This window comes from Ruditapes philippinarum, unplaced genomic scaffold (genome assembly GCF_026571515.1).
Source record: "Ruditapes philippinarum isolate M1 unplaced genomic scaffold, ASM2657151v2 ctg3616_1_1_1_1, whole genome shotgun sequence".
Taxonomy (NCBI): Eukaryota; Metazoa; Mollusca; class Bivalvia; order Venerida; family Veneridae; genus Ruditapes; species Ruditapes philippinarum.
This window is the reverse complement of record NW_026865461.1, coordinates 46,283-74,088: the sequence shown is the minus strand read 5'-3', so window position 1 is coordinate 74,088 and position 27,806 is coordinate 46,283. Positions and strand designations below refer to the sequence as shown.

The following is a 27,806-nucleotide window of genomic DNA, read 5'->3' as shown; positions in this document are numbered from 1 at the left end:
AACTCTAGCACCAATATTTTCAGATTTATCTCCCCTTGAACTTAGAATTTTCCTTAAAAATACTATTTTTTACTGTTACTCATTTATTTCTTAAGGGATCAACTTCATACTTCAAATATATGTACCTTATTATTAACAACATGTTATGTGACAAGGTTCATAACTCTAGCACCAATATTGCAAGAATTATCTCCCCATAAACTTAGATTTTTTTTACTTGAAAAATGTTATTTTTTACTATAACTTTTTTTGGTTACCTCAAACTTTAAATACTTATTCCTTATCATCAATTACATTTTATGTGACAAGGTTCATAACTCTTGAAGCAATATTTACAGATTTATCTCTCTTTGAACTTAGGATTTTCTTTAAGAAATATCATAACTTCTTTACTTTTTAAGGTATCTACTTCAAATATATATTTCTTATCATTACACACATGTAATGTGACAAGGTTCATTATACATGATACAATCTAATTACGTTTCCAAGTAGCTAGAGCATTACTATCAGCATTTTCACGGCGACACTTAAAACTCATGTTTGCTCTTTCTAAAGTTGGGAAAAATTATTCATTTCTGAGGCATAATGTGCCTTTAAAAACAACAACAATGCATTATAGGGTAGAATATATTTTGTTTACAGTTTGATAGTACAACAGATTGTTCTACTCAGAACTGGCATGATAATATAAATAACTCAAGTCGTTGTCATCATAATAATCATTTTAAGAGTTTACTTAATGTTGAACGATATTTGTCTATTGATATGCCTTTAAAACGTAAAATTGCATTGTTCAAACCATAATTATACATAGAGGTAGGCAGACATTTAAATATTTCATACAATGATCGTTTATGTACTTCTTGCTAAAAAAGGAACATTAGATGTATAGACTGTGAATATCATGCATTTTTCAATTGTTGTAAATATACTGATATTAGAAATTTATATTATCTATTTAGCTGGTATAATTCTGGAACTAGTGTAGAAAACTTCTATAATTTATTATCAACTTGCAATGATGATCTACATATATTTCTTATCTTAGGGAATGTATTAATTAAAAGTTAGTAGACAATGTCATAAATACTGCTATTATGTTGACGTTCTAATTATTAAGGAGTGCATATATTTCACACAAAAACGATGAAATTGCTCAAGATGTAGTATATCTGTTGGAGACGATGAGGACCATAACTCACAACCATACAAGGTCTTTAAAATAATTGTCAAATTATAGATAATTCTGTGAGAGATGAGATTCAAACCTTGTTGCGACAGCCCACATTATCTATGTCTCTGGTTTTATTTACTGTAAGATTATTGCTACAGTAAGAAAAGAACAACTATACACAAATAAGTAGTTTTATATAATCTCTTTATAACAACAATCATATAAGATGAATCTTTTACCCTGAAAATATCAAACTAACAACTGATTATAACTGAATATAGTCAAAATAAAATACCTAGACAATTTATTTATATACATGATGATGTACTAGAAAAATACCAAACTTGTCATGAAATTCAGAATGATATTCAATAAAAATAGAAAATATTTGACACCATTAACACACAAAAATGCTCATAATACTAGTATTTGTAAATGATCATGCAGCTGCCTTTATTATTACAATTAACAACCTTGATTGATTGATTTCAATGACAAAGTCAACTAAATAAAATAATAATGCCAATACTTCTAATACTGAAAAGTTTCAACATACATGTTATTCTAAGTAATATTAATGTACACACTGATTAAAGGCCCTTTATTCCTCAGAAACCCAATCATTTTTATTTCTCAAAAGTGTTTTATGTTTGATATATTATCTTTTAAAAAAAGTTACTTATTGGCCAGTCATCTGAACCATCTTCTACCTCTATTGCATTATGGTGATTTACTAATTTGTCAAAATACTACTTTGTTTTCATTTTGCTACTTTTAAGACCAAATTTTTTTCATAGGTCATTGCTTCTATCTTCAGGAAATAAGCATCTTAAATGCTCTAAAACCATTATTTAAACGTTATCAAAACCAGTTTGAACCCTTCTAAAGAAGCAAACATTTTGAGGCACAATGTAAGTACCTGTATATGTTATTATGATGGCATTTTATAGAACACAACAACATAAACAATCTTTTATAATATTATATATACATCTAGCCAGCACCAAGGATAATGTTCTATATACCGATGACAACATTTTATTAGTCTACTTTTAAATCACAACACATAACAAGTTTTACATGTAATGTTGTTTAAACTAACTGGAATGTAAACACAAAAACAAACCCTAAATGCACCATTATATGACAGGCACCATTATATGACAGGCACCATTATACGACGGGCACCATAATATGACAGGCACTATTATATGACGGGCACCATTATATGAAGGGCACCATTATATGAATAATGGGCACCATTTTACGACGGGCACCATAATATGAAGGGGCACCATTATATGACGGGCATCATTACGTGACGGGCACCATTACATGACAGGCATCATTGATTATATGATAGGCACCATTATATGACGGGCACCATTATATGAATAAAGGGCACCATTATATGACGGGGCACCATTATATGACGGGGCACCATTAAATGACAGGCACCATTATATGACAGGCACCATTATATGATGGGTACCATTATATGACAGGCACCATTATATGACAGGCACCATTATATGACTGGCACCATTATATGATAGGTACCATTATATGACAGGCACCATTATATGACAGGCACCATTATATGATAGGTACCATTATATGACAGGCACCATTATATGACTGACACCAGTATATGACAGGCACCATTGATTATATGATAGGCACCATTATATGATGGGCACCATAATATGACAGGCACCATTATATGACGGGCACCATAATATGACAGGCACCATTATATGATGGGCACCATTATATGACAGGCACCATTATATGACAGGCACCATTATATGACGGGCACCATAATATGACAGGCACCATTATATGATGGGCACCATTATATGACAGGCACCATTATATGATGGGCACCAGTATATGACAGGCACCATTATATGACAGGCACCATAATATGACAGGCACCATTATATGATGGGCACCATAATATGACAGGCACCATTATATGACGGGCACCATTATATGACAGGCACCATTATATGACGGGCACCATTATATGACAGGCACCATTATATGACAGGCACCATTATATGACTGACACCTGTATATGACAGGCACCATTATATGACGGCACCATTAAATGACGGGCACCATTATATGACAGGCACCTTAATATGACTATCACCATAATATGACAGGCACCATTATATGACGGGCACCATTATATGACAGGCACCATTATATGACGGGCACCATTATATGACATATGGCTGTCACAGCCATTATATAATAACACACCAATATAAATGTATTAACATGGTGTCTGCAGTTTTAGTATCTATTTTTTGCATTTTGCACATACTGTTTAACATCTGTTGGCCTTCTTCTCACATACAAATCAACCAGTGTTGTCACTGAATTACTCTTAGAAGTTTTAACTCAATTCTTTAATTTTTCTATTTTCTTTTTCTAAAATCATTCATCTACAAAATCATTTATCTACAAAAATATCCATACCCGTGTATGTTGTGCTTTTAAGTAAATGCATGACAAAAACAGACAAAAATGCATGTTATAATTTTCATCTCTTCATAAGTATACATTGTACTTGTAAAAACAAAATTGATACACCTTAGAATATAACGATATACATGAACAAGGCTTCTGTATATCAAAAAGTTTAGAATCCCTTTAAAAGGCTAATATTATGTTCATTTTGAGGAATACGATGCCGAGCTTATTTCTGTTTCTTTTCACTGAAGTTTTTATTAGACTGTCCTTTGAAGTGTAAGAGACCGCCATTTTTAAAGTTGTGTTTTTCACAGGAGGAAAATATAAAATGTGTTTGATTCAGAGGGATTTCATTTGATTTGTTATTTCTACATACATTCATAAGAAAGAAAACGTATTTGAGGATTATTACAGACAATGAATAATTGTTGAGTTGACAGAAGAGTAAACATTCTAGAAGCTACTAGAAATTTGGAAAACATGGCATTTTTTTAAAGGCTGTCTTATGAATGCTGGGTTGTTACACTACTGGATGGTGACTACATGCATCATTGCATTAAGACACTGCAATACAGTTATTGCTTGTAGGATACTTAAATATTCCCAAATGTCATCAAAATCAGTTTAGCATGTGGGAGGATGTGTATTTTTCAGACTGTTAAAATGAAATGAAAAATTAGAGATGATATTTGGTGTTTGGTAAATTGAATGTCTGAATTGTAAGAAAAAATTAAATTGAGATACCACATAGGGAAAATCTTTAACAAATAGTCTCTTCATTGAAAAGTGTGAAATTATATTTTGTTAATTTTCACTGTGAAATTATCAAATATTAGTTTCACAGATAAACCAGTAATCCACTCAAAAGCATAAAATAATTACTATCATTATCAATATTACTTTATGATACTAGCTAAACATATATACATAATGCTGATGTTTAAGTTGAGCAGAAATTATACTGTGCTCCTCTTAGTTCACGGTACTTAACGTTTTGAAGCAAGAAAGAAAACAAAACATGAAACTTATGGTACAAAAATTGTCATAAGGTATAACGTATAGGTATCTTCTGCTGTATGACACAAGGACATAGACCATATGGCGGCCATTTTGAAAACAATTAGGATGGATAAAGGTAGAAATTTCCATGGATCACTTGAGGTATTGACTACAAAGTAGAATATAGACTTGAAAACAATAATGGCAAAATTTAGTTATTTTGACTTTTCAAATTTCAATTGGAATGGTTTACTATAATTTTGCTTTATTTTTGTTTTTTCATCATGATAGACCTGTGCTTTTGAAATTTCCCGACCTTTCCCCGACAAATTTCATAACTCCTTCTTGAAAAAAAAAATTTTTCCCTGACCATTTAATGACTAGTACAACCAATATTTAACAGGAACTATTAAAATATAACAGGCATTAGTACCTAATGCCTTCTATAAATACAAATTCCTTATTAACAACTGTTTAATTGAACCACTAAAATCCTGTACATGCGCAGTGATGAAAGGAACTATTGAAAGGTCAACATTTTAACTGTTACACCTAGATCGACCTCTTCAGGTATTTCCGTTAAAGCTGTCTGCCAGTATTTGGAAATAAAATGTGGCTTTAAAAATCTCAATGTACGGTAATGTCAAACGTCAGTGTTTACAGTTAAAACAGTTGTGAATATGTTATCAGTATGTTGTTGGAATATATATTATAGTTTCATTGCAAAGCATTAGGTAATAAAACAATTATTTCATGGCTGTTAGTGGAACAGTCAACACTATTGTCCCTCAGTGTCACGGATGACATTTGAAACTGTTCCCCTTGGCCTTTGACTTCTGGCAAAAGTTCCAAATGTCATCCCTGACACCTCGGGGCAACAGTCTTGACTGTCTCACTAACAGCCTTAAAATAACTGTATACTATCAATATATGACAGGTAATATCACTATATACAACTCAATATCACTATATGAATCAATATAAAATGATCCAATACAATGTTTCAAATACCCAAATGTATAAAGGTAGAAATATACGACAAGTTCAAATATATCACAAACACAACCAATATATAACTTGTGCAAATATGTATATCAGGATCCGTCCAATACAAAAGCACTCCCTACATTGTATATATAACAAGCAATGATATTTAAGCACTCCTAATATATGATGATTATCCAATCTTCCACTAACATATTTACTGTAATGAAAGTATCAGACAAAACTGTTATCAAATCACAATGTAATCTTATTTTTAATTATCACAGTTATAACATTGTTTTGATTAAAAAATGGCAAGATTCTTAAAACACTGTCACATTTCTTTAACTTCCAATTGTTATAAGTAATACTGTTACTGCCCTGTTGGTATAATATGTTTAAAGTTTGACACAAATAGTTTTCTCTTCAGTGAAGAATTCGAGAGATTCTTTAGCACTTTCCCTACCAGATCCTGACTCTTTCATCCCACCAAACGGCATGTTCAGATCTCTTACAAGCCAGCAATTAGCCCAGACTGTACCTGCCTACAAATATTCCAATATACAATGCTGATAAATCAATAATATTCTATAAAATTAATTGATTATTGTCATTTAAATATAACTCTTTAATTACTAATAATCCATAATCCATATTTGCATGTAAAAAAACTCAAATTTCAACTTTTTCATACTGAAAATATATATTAAGAGTAACATAGACTATCATGATATAAAATTTAAATAGTGAAATATAGGGGTGTCATGGCTAGAAACAAGAGGGCCATGATGGCCCTGAAGTCGCTCACCTGTATATAGGCCAACAGAGCGGGGCCAGTTTAAACCCCAGGGCTTTTATTTCAACAAAATTGGTAGACACCCATTAGAAGATGTTTCGTGCTAAACATCTAAGGTCTAGCTCGTTGAGTTTTTTAAAAAAAGATTTTTTAAGTTTTTACTATACACATATAGTTAAAAGCAATGACATCCCTAGGGCAGGGCCAGTTTTGACCCCAGGGCTTTTATTTGAACAAACTTTGAAGACACTCACTAGAAGATGTTTCATGCTTAATATCTAAACTCTAGCTATTTGTTTTTATTCAAAGAAGATTTTTAAGTTTTTGCTATACACATATATAAGGAAAATTAATGTCCCCCGGGGCAGGGCCAATTTTGACCCCAGGGCTTTAATTTGAACAAACTTTTGAGACACTAATTGGAAGATGTTTCATGCTTAATATCTAAACTCTAGCTATTTTGGTTTTTTCAAAAAAGATCTTTTAAAAAGTTCTTGCAATACACATATAAGGAAAATCAATGACCCCCGGGACAGGGCCAATTTTAACCCCAGGGCTCTTATTTGAACAAATTTGGTAGACACCTATTAGAACATCTTTCATGCTAAGTATCTTAGCTCTAGCTCTTTGGGTTCTCTAAAAGAAGTTTTTTTAAGTTTTTACTATATGCATATAGGGAAAATCAATGACCCCCTGTGGCGGGGCCAATTTTGACCCCAGGGCTTTTATTTTACAAGGGTGCCATAGTCACAAAATACGCCCGTTTACGAAAAAGCTTTAGATGGAGATGGGGGCATTATGGATAAGTGTTATCTAGCAAGCAAGTTTTTATTCTTGGCACTGTGTTGTTAAATGAACCTTAAAACAAATCAATAGGGAAGATATGCACAGAATGTGTGACCTTGACCTTGGTCGCAGGGACCTGAATTTTATGCACGGCACTCAGCCTCACAATGATGAACATTTGTGCCAAATTATATTGAAATCCCTCTATGCATGTAGAAGTTTTGCTCCAGACAAGTGTTTTTCTATGAGCTCTAACTGTGACCTTCACCTTTGACCTAGAGACTTGGTTTATGTGCAGGGCACTACGTCTCATGGTGGTGAACAATTCTATAAAAGTAACATTAAAATTCCTCCATGCATGTAGAAAATATGCTCCGGACAACATCTGGATATTTAATCATCTCCAGTGACCTTGACCTTGCAAATATTAACCTAAATTAAATGTGTAACACCTGTAGTCATGATAGTTACCATTTGTGCTACAATCCATCAATAAATGATGACTAAATGGTCCCTATAACCATCTTCAAATTTTTATCTGAACTTTGACCTCTATGTGTAACCTTGACTTTGGTCGCAGGGATCTGAATTTTGCATGCGACACTCAGCCTCACAATGGTGAACATTTGTGCCAAGTTATATTGAAAACCCCCTATGAATGTAGAAGTTTTGCTCCGGACAAGCGTTTTTCAATGAGCTCTAAGGATGACCTTGACCTTTGACCTGGAGACCTGGATCATGCATGGAGCAATACATATCATGGTGGTGAACATTTCCATAAAGTATTATAAAAATTCTTCCATACATGTAGGAGATATGCTCCAGACAAAATCTGGATATTTCACCATCTTTAGTGACCTTGACCTTGCATATATTGACCTAAAGTACATGTGTCACAGCCGTAGTCATTACAATGACCATTTGTGTTACAATCCCTCAATAAATGATGATTAAATCGTCCCTATACACATCTTCATATTTTTATCTTTTTTTAAACGGGCGTATAAAAAGTACATGTAATTTAATAACTAAAAAATTCTGATTTTAGATTTTATTCTAGGGAAATACATTTCATTACAATTCTTAATCTTTGAATGAGCTGAACTGATATTTACTTGAAAATTAAAATATAATTAAATTTCTATGAGAAAGTATTTACATTTGATAAGGTAATTACTGTATGATCTTTATGAACAAATACCAAGTCTACAGAACACCATAGTTATCACAGTTAAGAATCTTGACCAATGAATGAAACATGTGTAAATAAATGTTACATTCTTTAGAACATACTCAAGTCCAAGAAAGAGGATTATTTCATGCCCTTTGATTAAATTCTATTTTTAGAATTGAAAGTGAAAATAGATCAAGGGGAGTAATTGTGTAAGTCATTTATGAACAAAGTAATAACTTTGTTGTCTCCCTTTGATTAAATTCTATTTACAAAATCTGGATATTTCATCATCTTTAGTGACCTTGACCTTGTATATATTGACCTAAATTATATGTATCACAGCCATAGTCTTGATAATGACCATTTGTGTTACAATCCCTCAATAAATGATGACTAAATGGTCCATATACACATCTTCATATTTTTATCTGAACTTTGACCTCTATGTGTGACCTTGACCTTGGCCGCAAGGACCTGAATCTTGCACGCGACACTCCGCCTCACAATGGTGAACATTTGTGCCAAGTAATATTGAAATCCCTCTATACATGTGGAAGTTTTGCTCCGGACAAGCATTTTTCAATGAGCTCTAAGTGTGACCTTGACCTTTGACCTAGAGACCTGGTTCATGTGCGCGACACTGCTCCTCATAGTGGTGAACATTTATATGAAGTTTCATTAAAATCCCTCCATACATGTAGGAGATATGCTCCGGACAAAATTGGACGCCGCAAGCCCGCCCGCCCGCCAGGGGCGTTCCCATAATACGTCCCGTTTTTCAAACGGGCGTATAAAAAGTTGATAGACACTCACTTGAAGATGTTTCATGCTAAATATCTTAGCTCTACCTCTTTTGGTTTTTTAAAAGAAGATTTTATAAGTTTTTACTATATGCATATAGGGAAAATCAATGACCCCCTTGGGCGGGGCCAATTTTGACCCCAGGGCTTTTATTTAAACAAACCTGGTAGACACCCATTAGAACACGTTTCATGCTAAATATCTTAGCTCTAGCTCTTAGGGTTTTCTAAAAGAAGAATTTTTAAGTTTTTACTATATGCATATAGGGAAAATCAATGACCCCCTGTGGCGGGGCCAATTTTGACCCCAGGGCTTTTATTTGAAACAAGGGTGCCATAGTCACAAAATACACCCGTTTACGAAAAAGCTTTAGATGGAGATGGGGGCATTATGGATAAGTGTTATCTAGCAAGCAAGTTTTTATTCTTGGCACTGTGTTGTTAAATGAACCTTAAAACAAATCAATAGGGAAGATATGCACAGAATGTGTGACCTTGACCTTGGTCGCAGGGACCTGAATTTTATGCACGGCACTCAGCCTCACAATGATGAACATTTGTGCCAAATTATATTGAAATCCCTCTATGCATGTAGAAGTTTTGCTCCAGACAAGTGTTTTTCTATGAGCTCTAACTGTGACCTTCACCTTTGACCTAGAGACTTGGTTTATGTGCAGGGCACTACGTCTCATGGTGGTGAACAATTCTATAAAAGTAACATTAAAATTCCTCCATGCATGTAGAAAATATGCTCAGAACAACATCTGGATATTTAATCATCTCCAGTGACCTTGACCTTGCAAATATTAACCTAAATTAAATGTGTAACACCTGTAGTATGATAGTTACCATTTGTGCTACAATCCATCAATAAATGATGACTAAATGGTCCCTATAACCATCTTCAAATTTTTATCTGAACTTTGACCTCTATGTGTAACCTTGACTTTGGTCGCAGGGATCTGAATTTTGCATGCGACACTCAGCCTCACAATGGTGAACATTTGTGCCAAGTTATATTGAAAACCCCCTATGAATGTAGAAGTTTTGCTCCGGACAAGCGTTTTTCAATGAGCTCTAAGTGTGACCTTGACCTTTGACCTGGAGACCTGGATCATGCATGGAGCAATACATATCATGGTGGTGAACATTTCCATAAAGTATTATAAAAATTCTTCCATACATGTAGGAGATATGCTCCAGACAAAATCTGGATATTTCACCATCTTTAGTGACCTTGACCTTGCATATATTGACCTAAAGTACATGTGTCACAGCCGTAGTCATTACAATGACCATTTGTGTTACAATCCCTCAATAAATGATGATTAAATCGTCCCTATACACATCTTCATATTTTTATCTTTTTTTAAACGGGCGTATAAAAAGTACATGTAATTTAATAACTAAAAAATTCTGATTTTAGATTTTATTCTAGGGAAATACATTTCATTACAATTCTTAATCTTTGAATGAGCTGAACTGATATTTACTTGAAAACTAAAATATAATTAAATTTCTATGAGAAAGTATTTACATTTGATAAGGTAATTACTGTATGATCTTTGTGAACAAATACCAAGTCTACAGAACACCATAGTTATCACAGTTAAGAATCTTGACCAATGAATGAAACATGTGTAAATAAATGTTACATTCTTTAGAACATACTCAAGTCCAAGAAAGAGGATTATTTCATGCCCTTTGATTAAATTCTATTTTTAGAATTGAAAGTGAAAATAGATCAAGGGGAGTAATTGTGTAAGTCATTTATGAACAAAGTAATAACTTTGTTGTCTCCCTTTGATTAAATTCTATTTACAAAATCTGGATATTTCATCATCTTTAGTGACCTTGACCTTGTATATATTGACCTAAATTATATGTATCACAGCCATAGTCTTGATAATGACCATTTGTGTTACAATCCCTCAATAAATGATGACTAAATGGTCCATATACACATCTTCATATTTTTATCTGAACTTTGACCTCTATGTGTGACCTTGACCTTGGCCGCAAGGACCTGAATCTTGCACGCGACACTCCGCCTCACAATGGTGAACATTTGTGCCAAGTAATATTGAAATCCCTCTATACATGTGGAAGTTTTGCTCCGGACAAGCATTTTTCAATGAGCTCTAAGTGTGACCTTGACCTTTGACCTAGAGACCTGGTTCATGTGCGCGACACTGCTCCTCATAGTGGTGAACATCTATATGAATTTCATTAAAATCCCTCCATACATGTAGGAGATATGCTCCGGACAAAATTGGACGCCGCCCGCCCGCCCGCCAGGGGCGTTCCCATAATACGTCCCGTTTTTCAAACGGGCGTATAAAAAGTTGATAGACACTCACTTGAAGATGTTTCATGCTAAATATCTTAGCTCTACCTCTTTTGGTTTTTTAAAAGAAGATTTTATAAGTTTTTACTATATGCATATAGGGAAAATCAATGACCCCCTTGGGCGGGGCCAATTTTGACCCCAGGGCTTTTATTTAAACAAACCTGGTAGACACCCATTAGAACACGTTTCATGCTAAATATCTTAGCTCTAGCTCTTTGGGTTCTTTAAAAGAAGATTTTTTAAGTTTTTACTATATGCATTTAGGGAAAATCAATGACCCCCGGGGCGGGGCCAATTTTGACCCCAGGGCTTTTATTTGAACAAACTTGATAGACACTCACTAGAAGATGTTTCATGCCAAATATCTAAGCTCTACCTCTTTGGGTTTTTTAAAAGAAGGTACCGTATAAGTACTTTTTTCTGCGGGGACTTTATTTCTGCTATTTCTGCGGTTTATAACGGCACCGCAGATTTAAAAACCGCAGAAAATTAAGCCTTTCGCTATGTCTACAATGTCATGTATGTCGGAATATGTCAACTACCTGTATTGTATAACAAGGTTAGCTTTTAAAAAAGCTAGTAGCGACTCGCTTCGTAATTTTTTTCCAGGGTGTGTTTAAATGTAAAAATGACAGTTCTGTTAGCTGAAGAAACTTCAGCGAACATCAAAATAAAAGTGACATATAAAGTTATGGAAGCCAGTTCTCTCAGTTTAACAAAGAGGAATATGAGTATATATGAAGATGCATGTAAACAGATAGAAGGAAGTTCCTATGTCTATGCACATTGACTATATGGCCTGTTGACCTTGACCAAAAAAATGTTAGATAGGTAGAATTCATGAAGATGTATTTTTATACAAAGTTAAGTTGTAATATGTTATTTAGTATTGGAATGAGTGACAGACACACATCCTATACAGGAATATATTACTGAAGAACTATTTTGGGTGTGGGCGAATTTAGATTCATGGGGCATAATTAACATTTGATTTGTACAAGTTCTCAAGGCATTGGTACATATTCAATATTAAAGCTGGAGGCAATGAAGTTTATATCAATTAGACTTAAACATATTTTCCCTAAGCATTTTAATAAAAATTATGTCCACTTCATCTTGGTATGAGAAACACTTTAAACAAATGGATATGATTTAAATACATGAACAAAATGTTAAAGTGGTTAACAAGGCAATACCACATGCCAAATATTTAAGGTTTGGGCATTAATAAGGTATAAAGGTGTGCGTATGTGTTTCTATATAAGACGTGTCCTTGACCTATGTGTAATATGAACAACTATGAAAGAGGACTTCTGTAGTGTGGTTAATGTGCAGTCTTTGGTTTCATATATATCATTTAAAGAGAAACTAAATTACACATTAGGGACAACAGATGAATAGGGATCCCAATTCCTGTTTATGCTCACCAGAGCACAACTTGCTCATAGTGAGCATAAAAGGGAATTATATTGTAAGAAGGCTTGGCATAATGATCATCTCCTGTACAAAGATTCAACACAAATGTAGTTTATTCCTTTTCCCTATATAATAATATCCCGGAGCCAGGGCGTCCCGGGATTTTTCCCCCACTATATATACCGGAAAGGATAAAATGACCGGAAAAAAAAGAAAAAGAAAAAATTGCACAGAACCAGATGTACACTTATGTTACTAAACCAAACGAAAACTTACTACAGAGAAAACAAGTGAAAATGCTAAATCAAAAGTCAGTGTAAATATGATTTATTGAAAAGATTTCATGAAAACAAACATTTAAATCATCATTATATCTTTGCGCTCAAAGCAATTCTTGCTGATTTTTACAAATGGCGTGAAAATTGAAGGTTTTTTGACGCTATGTAAGTTTAAATTTGATTGGCTAAATAATTTTAGATTAAGCCCTGACAGATAAAATTTGTAGAAAGCTGGAAGCCAAGCTTCGATAAAAATTTTGGATGGATTTGGAGTTTTAGGTTGTTTCTCAGTAAAATCCTAACGTAATACCGGCTCGCCGTGGTGAGCCGGCATTACTTAACCATGTACCGTTGTCAGCTTTTGTAGATGGGAATTTTCTTTATGTATTCGTCATGAATGAAATATTAGAAAAAAACAAAAGATACCGGTACTTTACTTGTTCTTTTTGTTTAAAAAAATATCATGTATGTATGATTTTCCCTCATCCTAAGCTTGATTTATTTAAAAATAAAACTACTATAGTTTGACAGGTGCAATGAACAAACCCTTTTGTATTTGTACAATATATTGTATCTACGTGCGATTTTACAATTGTTTATTTTTCACACTTCATATTTAAACACATACAGTATTAAAATTAATTGTTGTCATTGCACGTTGTTGATTTTTGTTTAATAACGTTTATATACCGATACATTGTTGTCTGTTTGTATCGTTAATTTTGTAAAAATATCTTAATTAAAACGCAGAAATAAAACTCATCAATGCCAGAATGATGACACTGCAGAAATAAGATACGCAGAAATTTAAAACCCCTTATTTTAACCAAAATCGCAGAATATTGAGCCGCAGAAATAAGTACTTATATGGTATTTTAAGTTTTTTCTATCGGTTGCCATGGCAACCAGAGTTCTGCATGGAATTAAATTCTTTGAACAATTTTAAAGGTGACCACCAAAGGAACATTCCTGTGAAGTTTGGATGAAATTGGCTCAGCGGTTTATGAGGAGATGTCATTTATTAAGTAAAAGTTTACGGACGCCGGACGGACGATGGACGGACGCCGGACGAAAAGCGATCACAAAAGCTCACCCTGTCACTTAGTGACAGGTGAGCTAAAAATGTTATCCGTTTAAACTGCGGCCTAATAACTAAGTTAAACGTTTAACCAACCCTACTAACAAAATCCTTATATTTTTAACATTAACTTTGTTTCTTTATGACAAAGAATGGCGTTTAGTTCACATTTTGTCACACTCAAAATGATTATAATACATATCTGATATATAGTAACTATTTTCCATTAGGGTTGTACCATACTGACTAAGATCGAAAAAAAAAACACTGTTGAGTGCAACTTAAATATGAACAAATTGTCATGTCTTGTTATGGGAAATTAATGTAAAATTTAGAATTGATTTAAAACTTTTTTGCCTCTTAATACAAAGCTAACCTCGGATTTTCGGTTATTGAATTTTCTAACCGGTTTTCAACTAAAAAACGACCGTACCTGTTTAAACCTGACACCCCAAGTGAAATGCATATTTATGTTCATCTCACAAACTGTCTCTATTCAATAAAGAGAGAGCATTTTTAATTTGAGGATGTATGTTTAATTCTTGAACAGATCAGGCCAAATCTCAGGATTTTCATTGGTCAGTGAATATTTTGTGGCAGTTTCCGACCAATCAAATACCTGAGATCTGAGTTTGAGCATAGAGAAATTCTTTATAACCTCAGACCCTGGAATTCACACATTAAGAATGAGACAAAACTTTGTTTGACATTGAATTTTAAAGTCACTTCTTAGTACAGTTCAACTTGTCTTATGCAGCCAGTCAAGGAAAATGGCCGAATTTCCTAAATACAGTTAAGTCAGTATAAATAAAACTTGCATGTAGTTTCTGGGAGACTTTATGAAGTGTTGTCACATTGGTTGTCCAAACTGTTGCAGCAAGTCCATACTTTACAGCATTAGCTCTTACAATCACCTTTATATAAACAATAATCATATTAAATTCTTTTGTTTTGAGATTTCATTTTAAATATACAATCCTCATTTCAATACAAATTGTAGATCATGTAAATACAGAATATCATAGTAAAGTAGGATTCTGAGGCTTTTGCTACAAGCAAGGTTGAGCGAGATATCAACTTTTCCCATGATGCCAGTAGCAAAATACATGGTTACCACAGCATAATTATACTTTTAAATATACCTATACAAAACAAGTCATGAAAAGACAAAAATAATCTCAATACACTTTTGTATTTGTTATTTCAGATGTCAAGAGATAAAATTCATGAATACATGAATACACAACTGTGGAAAAAGAGGCCACACCTTCAATAGTTTTGGTTTCCAAATGCTACATAATAGTTAGCTAAGATGGGAACCAACATGAAAAATGGTCTGACACTTCCATATGTACTAACATGATTGCAGACTTTTCTATCTATTCAAGCATATTCATGATTTGAATGTATTTTAGGGAGAAAATTTATAGGCATTATAATTAATATTATTTATATTTACATTATCTGCATTTGTGATTACAGTTTTTTTCTTGTTTAAATTTTACAATTCTCCCCTATTTATCTATATCAAGGAGAAGTGATCATTTTAAAAACTTTGACTTAAAGCAGCAGCCTCAAGATTCATGTTTATTTTCATGAAAATTTTGAAAATGTATTAAAAAGTAAAATATTGTGAAGTGAACAAAGAAAATAATTTTCACATGGCAAACAGCATAAACAACCCATGTAAATTACCAAAAAAAGGTCAAAATATGCAAAAATAGCTGCAAAATCTACAAAATCGATCACAAATCGCTCATAACATAGAAATTATTACATTTATCTTGAAGCTTTTTACTTTTTTTAAAATCACAGTTCTTTTTACTCGAGTTTTACTTTTTTTTTTAATAGTTTAGCTCATCTGGAGGCATGCAGCATTAATGTAAGTAACAATGTCAACATGTCAAAAATTGAAACATACCTCTTCAGCTGTATCAAATGGCACAATACAAACTACTGGACCAAAAATTTCCTCCGTCATTAGACGAGATGTGTCCTTGAGATCTGCCACCACTGTTGGCCGCATAAAATATCCCTAATATACATACATATATATCATTCTTTTCTCTAACTACACATAGTAGCACAAATTAATCAGAATTTTCATTACATGAAATTCATTTATAAATGAAGGTATCATAAGATGATTATTTTGTTTGTTTGTTTGTTTTGGCTTTAGCATCACACGAACAACAGTATAGGTCATATGGCGACGTTCCAGATGTTCCAGCTTTACTGATGGAGGAAGACCTCAGGTGCCCTTCCATGCATTATTTCAAGCGAGAACTTGAGTAGAACCAACGACGTTCCATAAGCTAGCTGGATAGCTTCCTCACATGAAAGAATCCAAAGTCCTTGTTGGGATTCAAACCCACAGCGGTGAGGTGCAAGTGGTTTGAAGTAAGATGTTTATATAACATTTTCAAGGCTTTAACTCTAAACCTGCAGACAATTACTGATTCAAACCACATGACCAGTGCTAATCAAGATAAGCAGGAAAATAGGTGTCATCTGATCATGGTCTGCATTGTTTACTATTCAGTCAGTATGTATTTTTGTTTTTTGCCAAAAAATGATAAATGGTCTTGTCCATTTAACATATATTTATAACATGGTAAAAGTTAAGATAATAATAGTGCTAGCATACTAGGTTTTCTACTGATCCTATAAATACAAAAACTAGAAATGTGTCCATAGGACACAGGTGACCCCACACTTCACTCTTTGTCAAATCCACACGAAAATACCCAGGTGCACAACTACACATGTTGAGCAACATTCCTGTAAATATTCATTACTCTAGGTCAAATACTTTTTGAGCTACCTGCGACACAAAATGAGAAAGGATGGATGGATGGACAAAAAAAAAATCTAAATGCCCCTGCCCCCACCCTCCTATATAGTGGGGGCACAAAAATCACCATGGAAAAATATCAGTTTCAGTACCTTAATAGTGAATGGAAACAATCAGTTGCTCCAAACATGAAGATTTTCCTTCAAAAGTTGTTCGTACTTACATTTTGATTATTTGTTGAAAGATTTATGTCCTCATCCCCACATAGAATACTAGCACCCTCTTGTCTTGCTATATCAACATAACCTTTCACCTTAGCAAGGTGCTCTTTACTGATTAGAGCCCCAATAAATGTACCCTCTGCTTTTGGGTCCCCAACAACCAGTTTCCTAGAATTAATGAATTAATCACCTTTTCTAGAGACTCTCAAGATAATAATACATACCAAATTTCTTATATCAAAACCTTGACAATTTAGAGGAAAACTATTTTTTATGTCTATGAAAAGTACTAATCATCATCAGTCCATTTTTTTATAAGCCCTTTAATTCTTAATATTAAATATCTAACCTCTAGTGCAGCTGTTGGCCTACTAAAGTTTATAAGTATGATACATGTATTTCAGTTACCATTTCCTGATTTACATTTTTACTAAAAGTGGGCCTAAAACAGGACCATTTATTACCCTAGCAAAATTATGTTACTTCATTTGATGGTCTAAAATAAGGTAAAGCCATCTCCTCAATATCTAAAATTAGAGCTTCAAAATGCATAAGAATTTTTCTTAATGCTCTTCCTATACATGGGTATTGAACTAAAGTAACATCTGAGAGAGTGCTAAACTCTTGACAGATGTCTAATTTCTACTTGTAACTCAATTATACATAATATTATATTGTTCATTCTCTTTTAGCTGGTTATAGTGATAACTAGTATGTCCTTTAAATGTAATTGCCAAACCCCTTTCCCATAAACGGATTTCAACTCACAACCTGGAGCATTTAGAAATCAGTTTTTTAAAGGCAATTATCATTGTCAGTGGTTGTAGCATGTTTTAAAAACAATAATGATGTCTTCAAAATTAGTAAATATTTTATTTCACCTCGTAAATTATGAATTTTTTCTATTACAACAGAATGTTGACATAGACAATTGGGGTCAATAAAGCAATTGCATGACATCTTTATAATTCAAAGCTATAATTTTTGTTCTAGGATAAAACTTCAATATATTATCTTGGCATTAAACTTTCAAATGTTTTTGCGAAAATATATGTAGATATATGTTAATAATTATAATTAATTAGACCATTTTTCTGATCTTTAAATAACACTTTCATGTTACTACATGTTATAAAAATCATCTAATCAAGGACTTAAAATGTCAGTATTCTAATGTTATAAGATTATGTAGATTCTAAATGTAGGGAAAAAATTTGTTCAACCACTTAGTGTGCCTTAAGATAAATTGCATGTGGAAACATTGTTAGAAAAAAACTTGTAAATAGTCTTTACATAATATGTTTAACTGTTATATCTTTAAGAAATAGACAACAACAATTTTACATCATCTTTTTTTTTATAACTTAATGCACAGGTAGTGCTATGTTCAGGGAAATAACATTTCACAATTGTCTTATTTACTAAATATATATTTATACTAACAGAAGCAACACTTGAGCAGGAATATTACCCAAGTTTAAAACTACAATATATTAATATATATTGATATTTAATATAAGAATATAAACATAAAAAGTTACCTGATTGTTGTAGGAATACATTTCTCCAGGTCAGCATCATCAAATATCACACCAGGGTTTTTTCCTCCAAGCTGTAACACAATGTTTACAAATTAAATTTACATAGTAAAATCATTTTGGTTTTGTATAAGTCACAGATCTAGTACAGTATAAGTGGTTAATTTTGTGACGTGGAAATATTTGAAATTTTTGCTAATTGAAATTATGCGCAAAAATGTTTGATCGCGCAAAAATTATTACTTTTCGCACAAATTTTATTCATTTGAAACATGTTTTTATAAGATTGACTGTTCAGGAACTGAGATTAATTTTTCTCATTGCTTGTTTATTTAAGTTTGGTCTTAACAAATCTCAAATGTTTTAATATATGTGTTGATAAAAAAAAATATGTTATTCATACAACAATAGAATGTTTTAAAATAAGTGATCACTTATATACAGTATATTTTATCTAGAATAGATTTATTTAGAACATACCTCTAGGGAAAGTTTCTTGCTGAATGGTGCAGCGGCCATTCTCAACTTTGTTGCTGTAACCGTACCACCAGTGAAAGATATGATGGGAACATCCGGGTGACTGACAATCGCCTCCCCTGCTGTCGGGCCATAACCAAACACAAAATTAATGACACCAGGAGGCAAACCTTTAAACATAAAAAACACTTATAAGTTAAATATTACTGAACATTCAATTTCAACTTGACCTTTACTATGCTTAATGTAATGAACATGTTTTTTGTCTTGAATTTTTAGAATTGCCCCTTGTAGTGGAAGTACAAAATACTCAACTACAAAGTGATGTCAGTTTGCACAGATGCATATTGTTCTTGTTAAGGAAACCATTCTTTAAAGATTTCATTTTTACAGTGTTTAAGGCTATATATCTGTAGTTTACAACATTATTGTAAAATGTCTGAATTTTGAAATACAATACTTCCAAAAACATATTCAGAAGAAATATGTACAAAATCAGTGCTACATGTAAATGGTAAAACAGCTGCATAATATTTTATTCCTGAACATTTTATTCTGTTTATATACAATGTTAATGCATGTTAAATAAGTGACTAATTTAAATAAGTGAGACATTTAATGTACAAATCAACAAAAGTAACCAAACAACATAATTTGACCATTTCTCAATGTTAAAATATATACTTCTGTATTTTTCAAGATTCAAAATAGCAATCTCTGACATGGGAAGAGGCCAAAGTTACAAGCAATGATGGTGTTCTGGGAAGTATATTGTGTGTGTGTGTGTTGTTTTCAGCAACAAACATAATTGTTTCACCTGTTTTAGCATACATGTATGTAGTATAACAAAGATGGTTTAAGAAAGACATGTACAAATTCTCTTTATTTACATAAATATGCTACACTTTGTTACAATACAATTATAATTAACTGTGTTTCAAGTGCTTATTTGTGTTTCTGAGTGATTAAGACAAAACCTAGGTAAGATTCATTTTTGACCTTTAGAAGTATATACCGTATTGTTTCCATTAACACCCCCCACCCTCTTATTAGCCCCCCGCCCCCAACACATTTTGTAGAAGAAAAACTCTTACAAGAGCAATAAAAAAAATTCAAATATCTTTATCTTAAAAATAACAATTAATGAATTAATGACACTCGAGTTATGTATAATGCATAATGATTTTGACAAATGAATTGTTTCTTTAATAAACATATTTTAAAGCAAATTTTTATAATTCTTATAAGCAACCCCCTTTTGAAAAAAATGCAAACCCACAGGGGCGTTAAATGAATTCAATATGGTAAAAATAAAGTCATCAATCTGACAAGCTGAGGCCTTATTAACTGATTGTTGTAAAATATATATAATGCTTTTTGTCTGGTATGTGTACAAAACTGAATATGATGAACATGTTCCTTTTACATTTTTACTATTTATTATACTTTTGTTGATGTTACAAAATAAAGAGTTTATACAGACGTCAAATGATGAAGTAGTGATAATGAGTCTGGTTAACTGCATAGATGATTACATTTACTGTGTCTGGTTGACACGTGCATGTTTATATTAACCTGGATTGGCCTGCTTTTACATATGTCACAAGTTAGCAAATGTAAGCTACTACTGACAATAGCTTTCCAAAATTTAGAAAAGAATAGTTATGTCAATTAAGGCATTCCTTTACTAGAGACCTGCATGAACAATTAGAAATAATCAATTGCATGTACTTCAAATCCATTATTTCTTCACTGTTATAAGTTTATATCTTCTATGGAAAAAGTAGGTTTTCTAATGCAATTAAGTCATTTAGCTAGGCCAGGAAGAAAATCTGTTATCCATACAAATGATATAATGATATTAAATATTGTTATATTCAATTGAAATCAAACTGAACATCCAATGTTAACAGAGATCGAAAATTCCACTTGTCCGCTCGTAATTACGAGTAGAATCTTAGAGTATTTGGTGAAGGACTAGTAGAAAAATGTTGCCTGCACATTGGATTTAGTAGCTACTCATCCTGCATGACGAGTGACTCTGAAAATAATTTTCGATGCCTGTTTAATCAATAATTACATGTATCAAGAAGAAAAAAAAACAAAAAAACTGCAATTTATAAGACAATTTAATACCTGCCATGTTTAAGACTTCAGCCAGTTTCCAGGCGGTTACTGAAGTCATCTCACTTGGTTTGGCAACAACTGTGTTACCGGCTATAATAGCTGGAGCTAATTTAAATGTTAGCAGATACATTGGTAAGTTCCATGGGCTTATCAGACCTGCCACACCCACTGGCATTTTAATTGTATAGTTGAAACAATCTACTGCCTGCATCTGACTGGATCTATGAAGTATTTATAGTAACATTTCAGTCAACAACAACTTTGAGACATGAAATATCAACAAAATGTCATAGCTTATGTTTTATGCTCATGTTTTATACTCTACATGGTAAAGAATGTAAAGGCAATAAAAATGAAGTAGACTATAAAAGTGAATATTTGTGACAGTCCAACTGTTTTTGTAATTTAATTAAAGACCTTAACAGAACATATAGCTGACAAGTCTGTTATTTATCATCTTTAAATAAAACAGCATTGTTTTATCAAGTCAGAGCATCACCTTTATCAAGGTTAACCTGTACAAGAAAACTATTATTCAAATGACCTACAGACATGGGTCATTATAACATTAAGTGGAGATTTGTGTAAAATCATCCGAAACAACCCCATCACATGACTTGATAAAACAAATGTGTGACATTGACATATACAACACAGAGTAACTTTAACATTAACATGTGACATGATGACAACACCTTGCATATCTTAATAATTTACATTCACTTGATAAATATAACAGCTGAACACTTTCTGCAATTGTTATCTAGCGACTTGAAACATACATGTAGTTTAAATGAAAAAAAAAATTTTGCCACTGAGATTTCTGCATATTATATAAATTCAGACGGTGTTAAACACTCCCCTTAACAATGAAATCAAACTATAAACTGTTATTTTCAAGAACACTTAATATATTTTGTATGTCAACTAATTCTATGATTAACCCCTCACAACTTGTCACCTATTTAAGTCCGCTAGTCCTGTTCTTTTGGTCAACTCATCTTTAACAAGTGAACTTGTCCTTGGCAACTTGTCTCTACTTAATACAAATATATATGGCCACATAAAATGGTAACTAACAGTAACTTATAAGATGGCAATTTCATAATACAATAAATACTGATTACCTGTTGAGATCATGTAGAGCACAGGTAGCAAAGAATCTAAAATTGTACACCGCTCTTGGTATGTCAACAGTTTGAGCCAGCCATATTGGCTTCCCTTGATCTCGCGACTCCAACTCAGCAAACTCCTCCAAACGAGATTCTAGCACATCTGCAATCTTCATCATGATCTTTGACCTCTCCTGAACTGATGTTTCTGACCAACTAATAAAAAGACAAGAAATGTTTGAGATAATGTATGTATCCCCCTATAGAAACCAATCAAAATTAGCCATGATCAATAGGATTCACCTACTAGTAATGACCAACCTCTATGACAAATCTGTGACAACTACAGACCAAAACATTCTCTAACATGTATTTTGTGGTAATGACCAAAGTCACCTTGACTTTGACCTACTGATTCCAAAGTCAATACAGGTCACAGAGATTTACATCACTTCAAATTTGCAAGGTGCAGTGGATGTAAGTACTTTAATAATAGGGTTCCAGCCACAAATTCAAGGGGTCCAACTATTTATTCATGATGTCCAATATACAACTCCAGCAGTCTCAAGCAGTACTCAATGATTATATCTTACAAGACTTACATGTAGCAAACACTCATGTACTGCAAGGTTTTTCATGGCGTTAAGCAATATTTATGAAGACTGCAATACATTTTTCATCGATTTTGATGCGAGAGGTAAAAAACTGTGCATCCAAGTAGGCATTTTAGGGGCAACCACATAACCAAGTCTTATGACACAAGACCTAAGACTTCTCTAGTTCACAGAGGGTGAACCCCATATGGATCTTAAAATTAAGCATCTGTAAAAAATATATGTGAAGTTCTGCTGATCCAAATGAGCACTATAACACCATAATTATGTTAAAAGGAAAATAGGTCAATCACAGGTTACTTTTTCAACCTTTTACACATTTATGTAAAATTCAAAGCTCTTTTGAAGAAAATTGAAATGTAATTCTACCCAACTAACTTTCCTCTATATTTACCAATTTTGTCCCTGATTTTTGTGCAGTCTTCACCTAGATACTATTTTCATCATAGGTTATAATGTGTCCAAAAATGCAATATGTATGAAGAATATGTCATTAAACGGACCTAAAATACATGGTTTTTGTGAAATATTAATACCAAAGGATGCTTAACAACGAAATAAATCCATATTGAAAAAATTATTATGATTTGGTCCAAAATAAAGGAACTGCTGGCCCAAATTCTCAATTTTGAGATCCATATGGTGTTAACCCCATGTAGTTATACAGCAAAAGGCTTTTTGTGCTCAATCCAGTCAATGCCAAGTTAATCTTCACCTTTGACAGACTGTAGCAGTCACAGCAAACTTTCACTCCAAATCTATAACTTCTAGGCAAAGTCATTCTCTAGTTTATTTGTCGGCCAATTTTTTTTAGTTAAATGCCACAATATCATGACCCATAACCATTCCATACAATGTTGTTATATCAGTCTTATTTTTCTTTTTTAATAATTGAAGAAATGTGTTATTACACAGTACAGTTATCCCAACACATTAAAATGCAATAAAATGCTTGAATGCATGATATTTTACTTATTAAAGCCATAAATGTCATGTGGTTGATATTCTTTTTATTACAAATATCATTTTATGTATAATTTTGTCCTTGTATTTGTAAACATCTTGTGTAATTATGTCCTTATTTATGTGTATAATTTCATCACAGTCTGATATACAAGCCACCATCCTATATCATTCCCATTTCATCGCCTATTCATCCAAACAACTAATTACTTATATTTCATTAAGACATAACTTGCATGCAGGGCCTCAAGTTTTTCAAACTTCACACACTTTGAATCTATTTACTTTGATAAATATATTTCTATGGTTTATGCCAGAAATTGTTAATTTTCATTTATTTAAATTATCAAGGTGTTTGTGTACAAACAGCCATTCTTACATTGAAGAAGGACCATACAAAACTGGAGGCAAGTTGGGGGGTGTGACTGCATATAGCTCAGTTTAATTCACATTGCTCATTAACCCTGAGAAATTAAGAGGATGAATTTCTATATAGCATGGGAGTATGTTCTGAACTGTTCTCTATTTAGGGGAGAGGATATGTAAGCAGCCGGATAGCTCAGTTGGTAGAGCTGCGGAACGATGTACCGAGGGTCCCTAATGTCAGTCCAGGTCAGACTGCACATTTTTTTCACTTTGTAAACGCTCCCAATGTGGGGCCGTGACTGCACTGTGCATATATAGCTCACGGTATAATTCACATTGCTCTGTAACCATGAGAAGTTAGAGGATGAATTTCTATATAGCAGGGTTCAGAACTGTTCACTATTTAGCCGGTCGGAAAGCTAAGACTGTAGAGCCGAAGTACAGTTTAAGTAAAATAATATCTTATTGTATAAATATACACACAATTAATGTACAATTGCATTAATTTACAGACATAATCAAGTGTAATCAAGCCGAAGTACAGTAATCAAAGGGTCCCAGATATGAGAATATTTTTTAACCTACTATTGAGCTGACACTTTGATTTTGTATAGGACACACATCTTCATGATTTGACAGTGCGAGTAAAAATCATGTATAAATACAAAAAATACTGGTAGGCTTTAGTACGGGAACAACTCGCATGCCAGTATTCTTCCATTCAAGGGCATGAAAACACAAAATATTAAAAACCGATTTACCCTAAAAAAGCATCTTTAGCTGCAGAAACTGCTGCCTCAACGTTGGACGCAGTGCTGTCTGGAATCTTTGCCCAAACTTCTCCAGTGGAAGGGTCAAAACTATCCAGGTAATTTGTGGTTTCACAGAATTTCCCATTGATGAAATTTTGCACTTTAATTGCAGACATTTTTTTATTTATCTAAAGAATGACATTGGTAGATGACAATTCCTATTTAATATAAAAGGCTTAATTTAATCAGTTAATCTTTTTGTGCTTGTTTGTTGTTATCGTTCCAACTCGCTGATAAAATTGAAAGGATTTTCGGATCCTGTAAAATCATATAGATTTATCAGGATTTTAATCATACTTTATGACATAGATGTCACAGGGTGAAAAAAATAATAACATAATTTGAAATGCGTGTTTATTTAAAAAAAATAGAATGCATATCGTCTTTGAATCTGTCATGTCTTCTATTTCCGTTTCGATAACTATTCCTTTCGGCATGTAATTTTGCTATTGGGCGACACTAATTCTGCATTGCGATACCAAAATCCTTATTCTGCAAAATAGTCGGCCTGAAAACGGTGTGTGACACCATATCATATCTGGGACAAAAAGAAACTTATTACATTTAATTTTAAATAATTATGACAGTCAATTTTAACACTTATTTATGTCAAAACCATGTATGATTAATTCGCTCAAAATGTATATGTCCGTATGATTCCGGATTACGGACTCCGGAGTTTTCTCCTGATAAACCTGCCAGCCATGATGAAAGAGCATGTAAGATATTTACTGACTTAAATGTTGAATTAATCAAGTCTCGCTATCCGTTTTATTTTGTCATTGAATAATTAATGTTCGCACGAGTTATTTGGATATTTTAGTAAGTTTCAATGCTAATTAAATTAGCCATTTCTTAAATATTTATAAGATAACACCTTAATGAGCAGGTTCTTTTTTGTTAGCTAGGGCAAGGGATGTGGGTTCAAATCTGACAAGCTTCATTATTTTTTAGATAATGTTAAGATTCTATTTTATTTGTAGAAAATCACCGAGTACATCATGGTCAAGGAAAACTGAAATTTATTATGTAATATTACAATCTATGAGCAGTTCTGTCCCTAAATTAATTTGTAGGTAAAGGGAGACAACTATGTCATACTGTTTACAAAATATATTGTACATGACTGTACAACCAGATGCTTTGTGCCACCACCTCTGTGCCTTGTGGTCCTACAACTCATTGAAAACATTAAAATCACCGAAACTGCTTTTTTATTACATCTTATTTTCAGCACTTAATATGTAATTATAGACATGATTGTATACCATTTAATAGCATTACCAAGGTACATGTATTTTAGTACAGAGAAGTCTTTAGTGTTTTACCCATCGTAAAACATAAGTAGATATAGTATCACTGTGTAAAGATTTGCAATTCATATTTTTTTTATTCTTTAGATATATCAAACATATGTTTAACAATGATTTAGAGTACAATGTTTATATCATGTTGAAGAACTGAATGAAGTAGTGCTGACAGAGCAAAAGCAAAGGATAGTTTATGTACATGTATTATTGTATAGGAAAAATCAGTATAAATACCCAAAAAAAATTTTTTTGAAAATAAAAATTTTTTTTGGGGATTCTGTGATAAAGGGGCTTTTTGAAAATATTTTTTTAAGCTTTGAATTAATCTACAATTTTGCTTTGTGTTTTAAAAATTTAGACCTTGTGCTTTAAAAAAATGACCTTTGCGCATGGTCTTTTTTAACAGTTATTAGAACTTTCCATACATAAAGTAGGACCCTATACAATGATAGTGTTGATATAGTAGACAGTAAAATACTTCCTATTGATTGTTAACAAGGTTAAAGTATTTCTAGTTATAGTTGAGAGATTGGGCTAAATTGTTTTAAAATTGATGTTCAAAAGAAAATAACTGTTGTACATGATACTTGATTTATAAAAGAAAAGGATTATCTTTGACTAATAAACAAATTATTTTGACCTTATGCATTTACCTTGAATGTCAAGTTATTTATTTTTCTTATAATGGCCAAAAACATTTGAAGGATTTGATCATATATACTTGAACAAAAAGAAGAAACACACTGCATATAAACAATGATGTGAAGTACTTCTGGTATGACCTTCACCTTTGATCCTTCAAAGGTCAAATATGAAATTTTAACTTTGCAATCATATTTACTGTATCTTTGTTATTCATTGATGGATTTGGTTTATATTTTGACAAACAACATTCAGGACAAAACTTTGAAGTTGAGTTATTCACCTTGACCTTTGAAAGACCTTTACCCCAAAAAATCTTTTATCCATGTTTTTGCATCTTATAAAGTGTTTTGATACAGAAATATATTCAGGATTATATTTATTGAAGATAAGAATACAGTGCAAATTTTGCAGAAAAACACCCATTGGGAGGTAAAACTTTTGGTTATTCTAGAGAAATATAGAGAGCTTAAATTTTTATGAAGTGTAATGTAACTATGAGAAAAAC

The 27,806-nt window shown here is 32.6% G+C and overlaps 1 protein-coding gene across 1 annotated transcript; it reads right to left on the bottom strand.

The window, feature by feature from the left end:
- Window positions 1-1,364: 1,364 nt before the first annotated feature.
- On the bottom strand, window positions 1,365-25,749 carry LOC132729120 (2-aminomuconic semialdehyde dehydrogenase-like). The gene is given in 9 exon segments (XM_060714862.1): window positions 1,365-6,185; window positions 15,137-15,236; window positions 16,244-16,357; window positions 17,340-17,568; window positions 18,867-18,949; window positions 19,356-19,522; window positions 21,489-21,700; window positions 22,607-22,807; window positions 25,296-25,749. Coding segments are annotated over 9 exon segments (1,416 nt in total). The 5' UTR covers window positions 25,463-25,749; the 3' UTR covers window positions 1,365-6,042.
- Window positions 25,750-27,806: the final 2,057 nt, after the last annotated feature.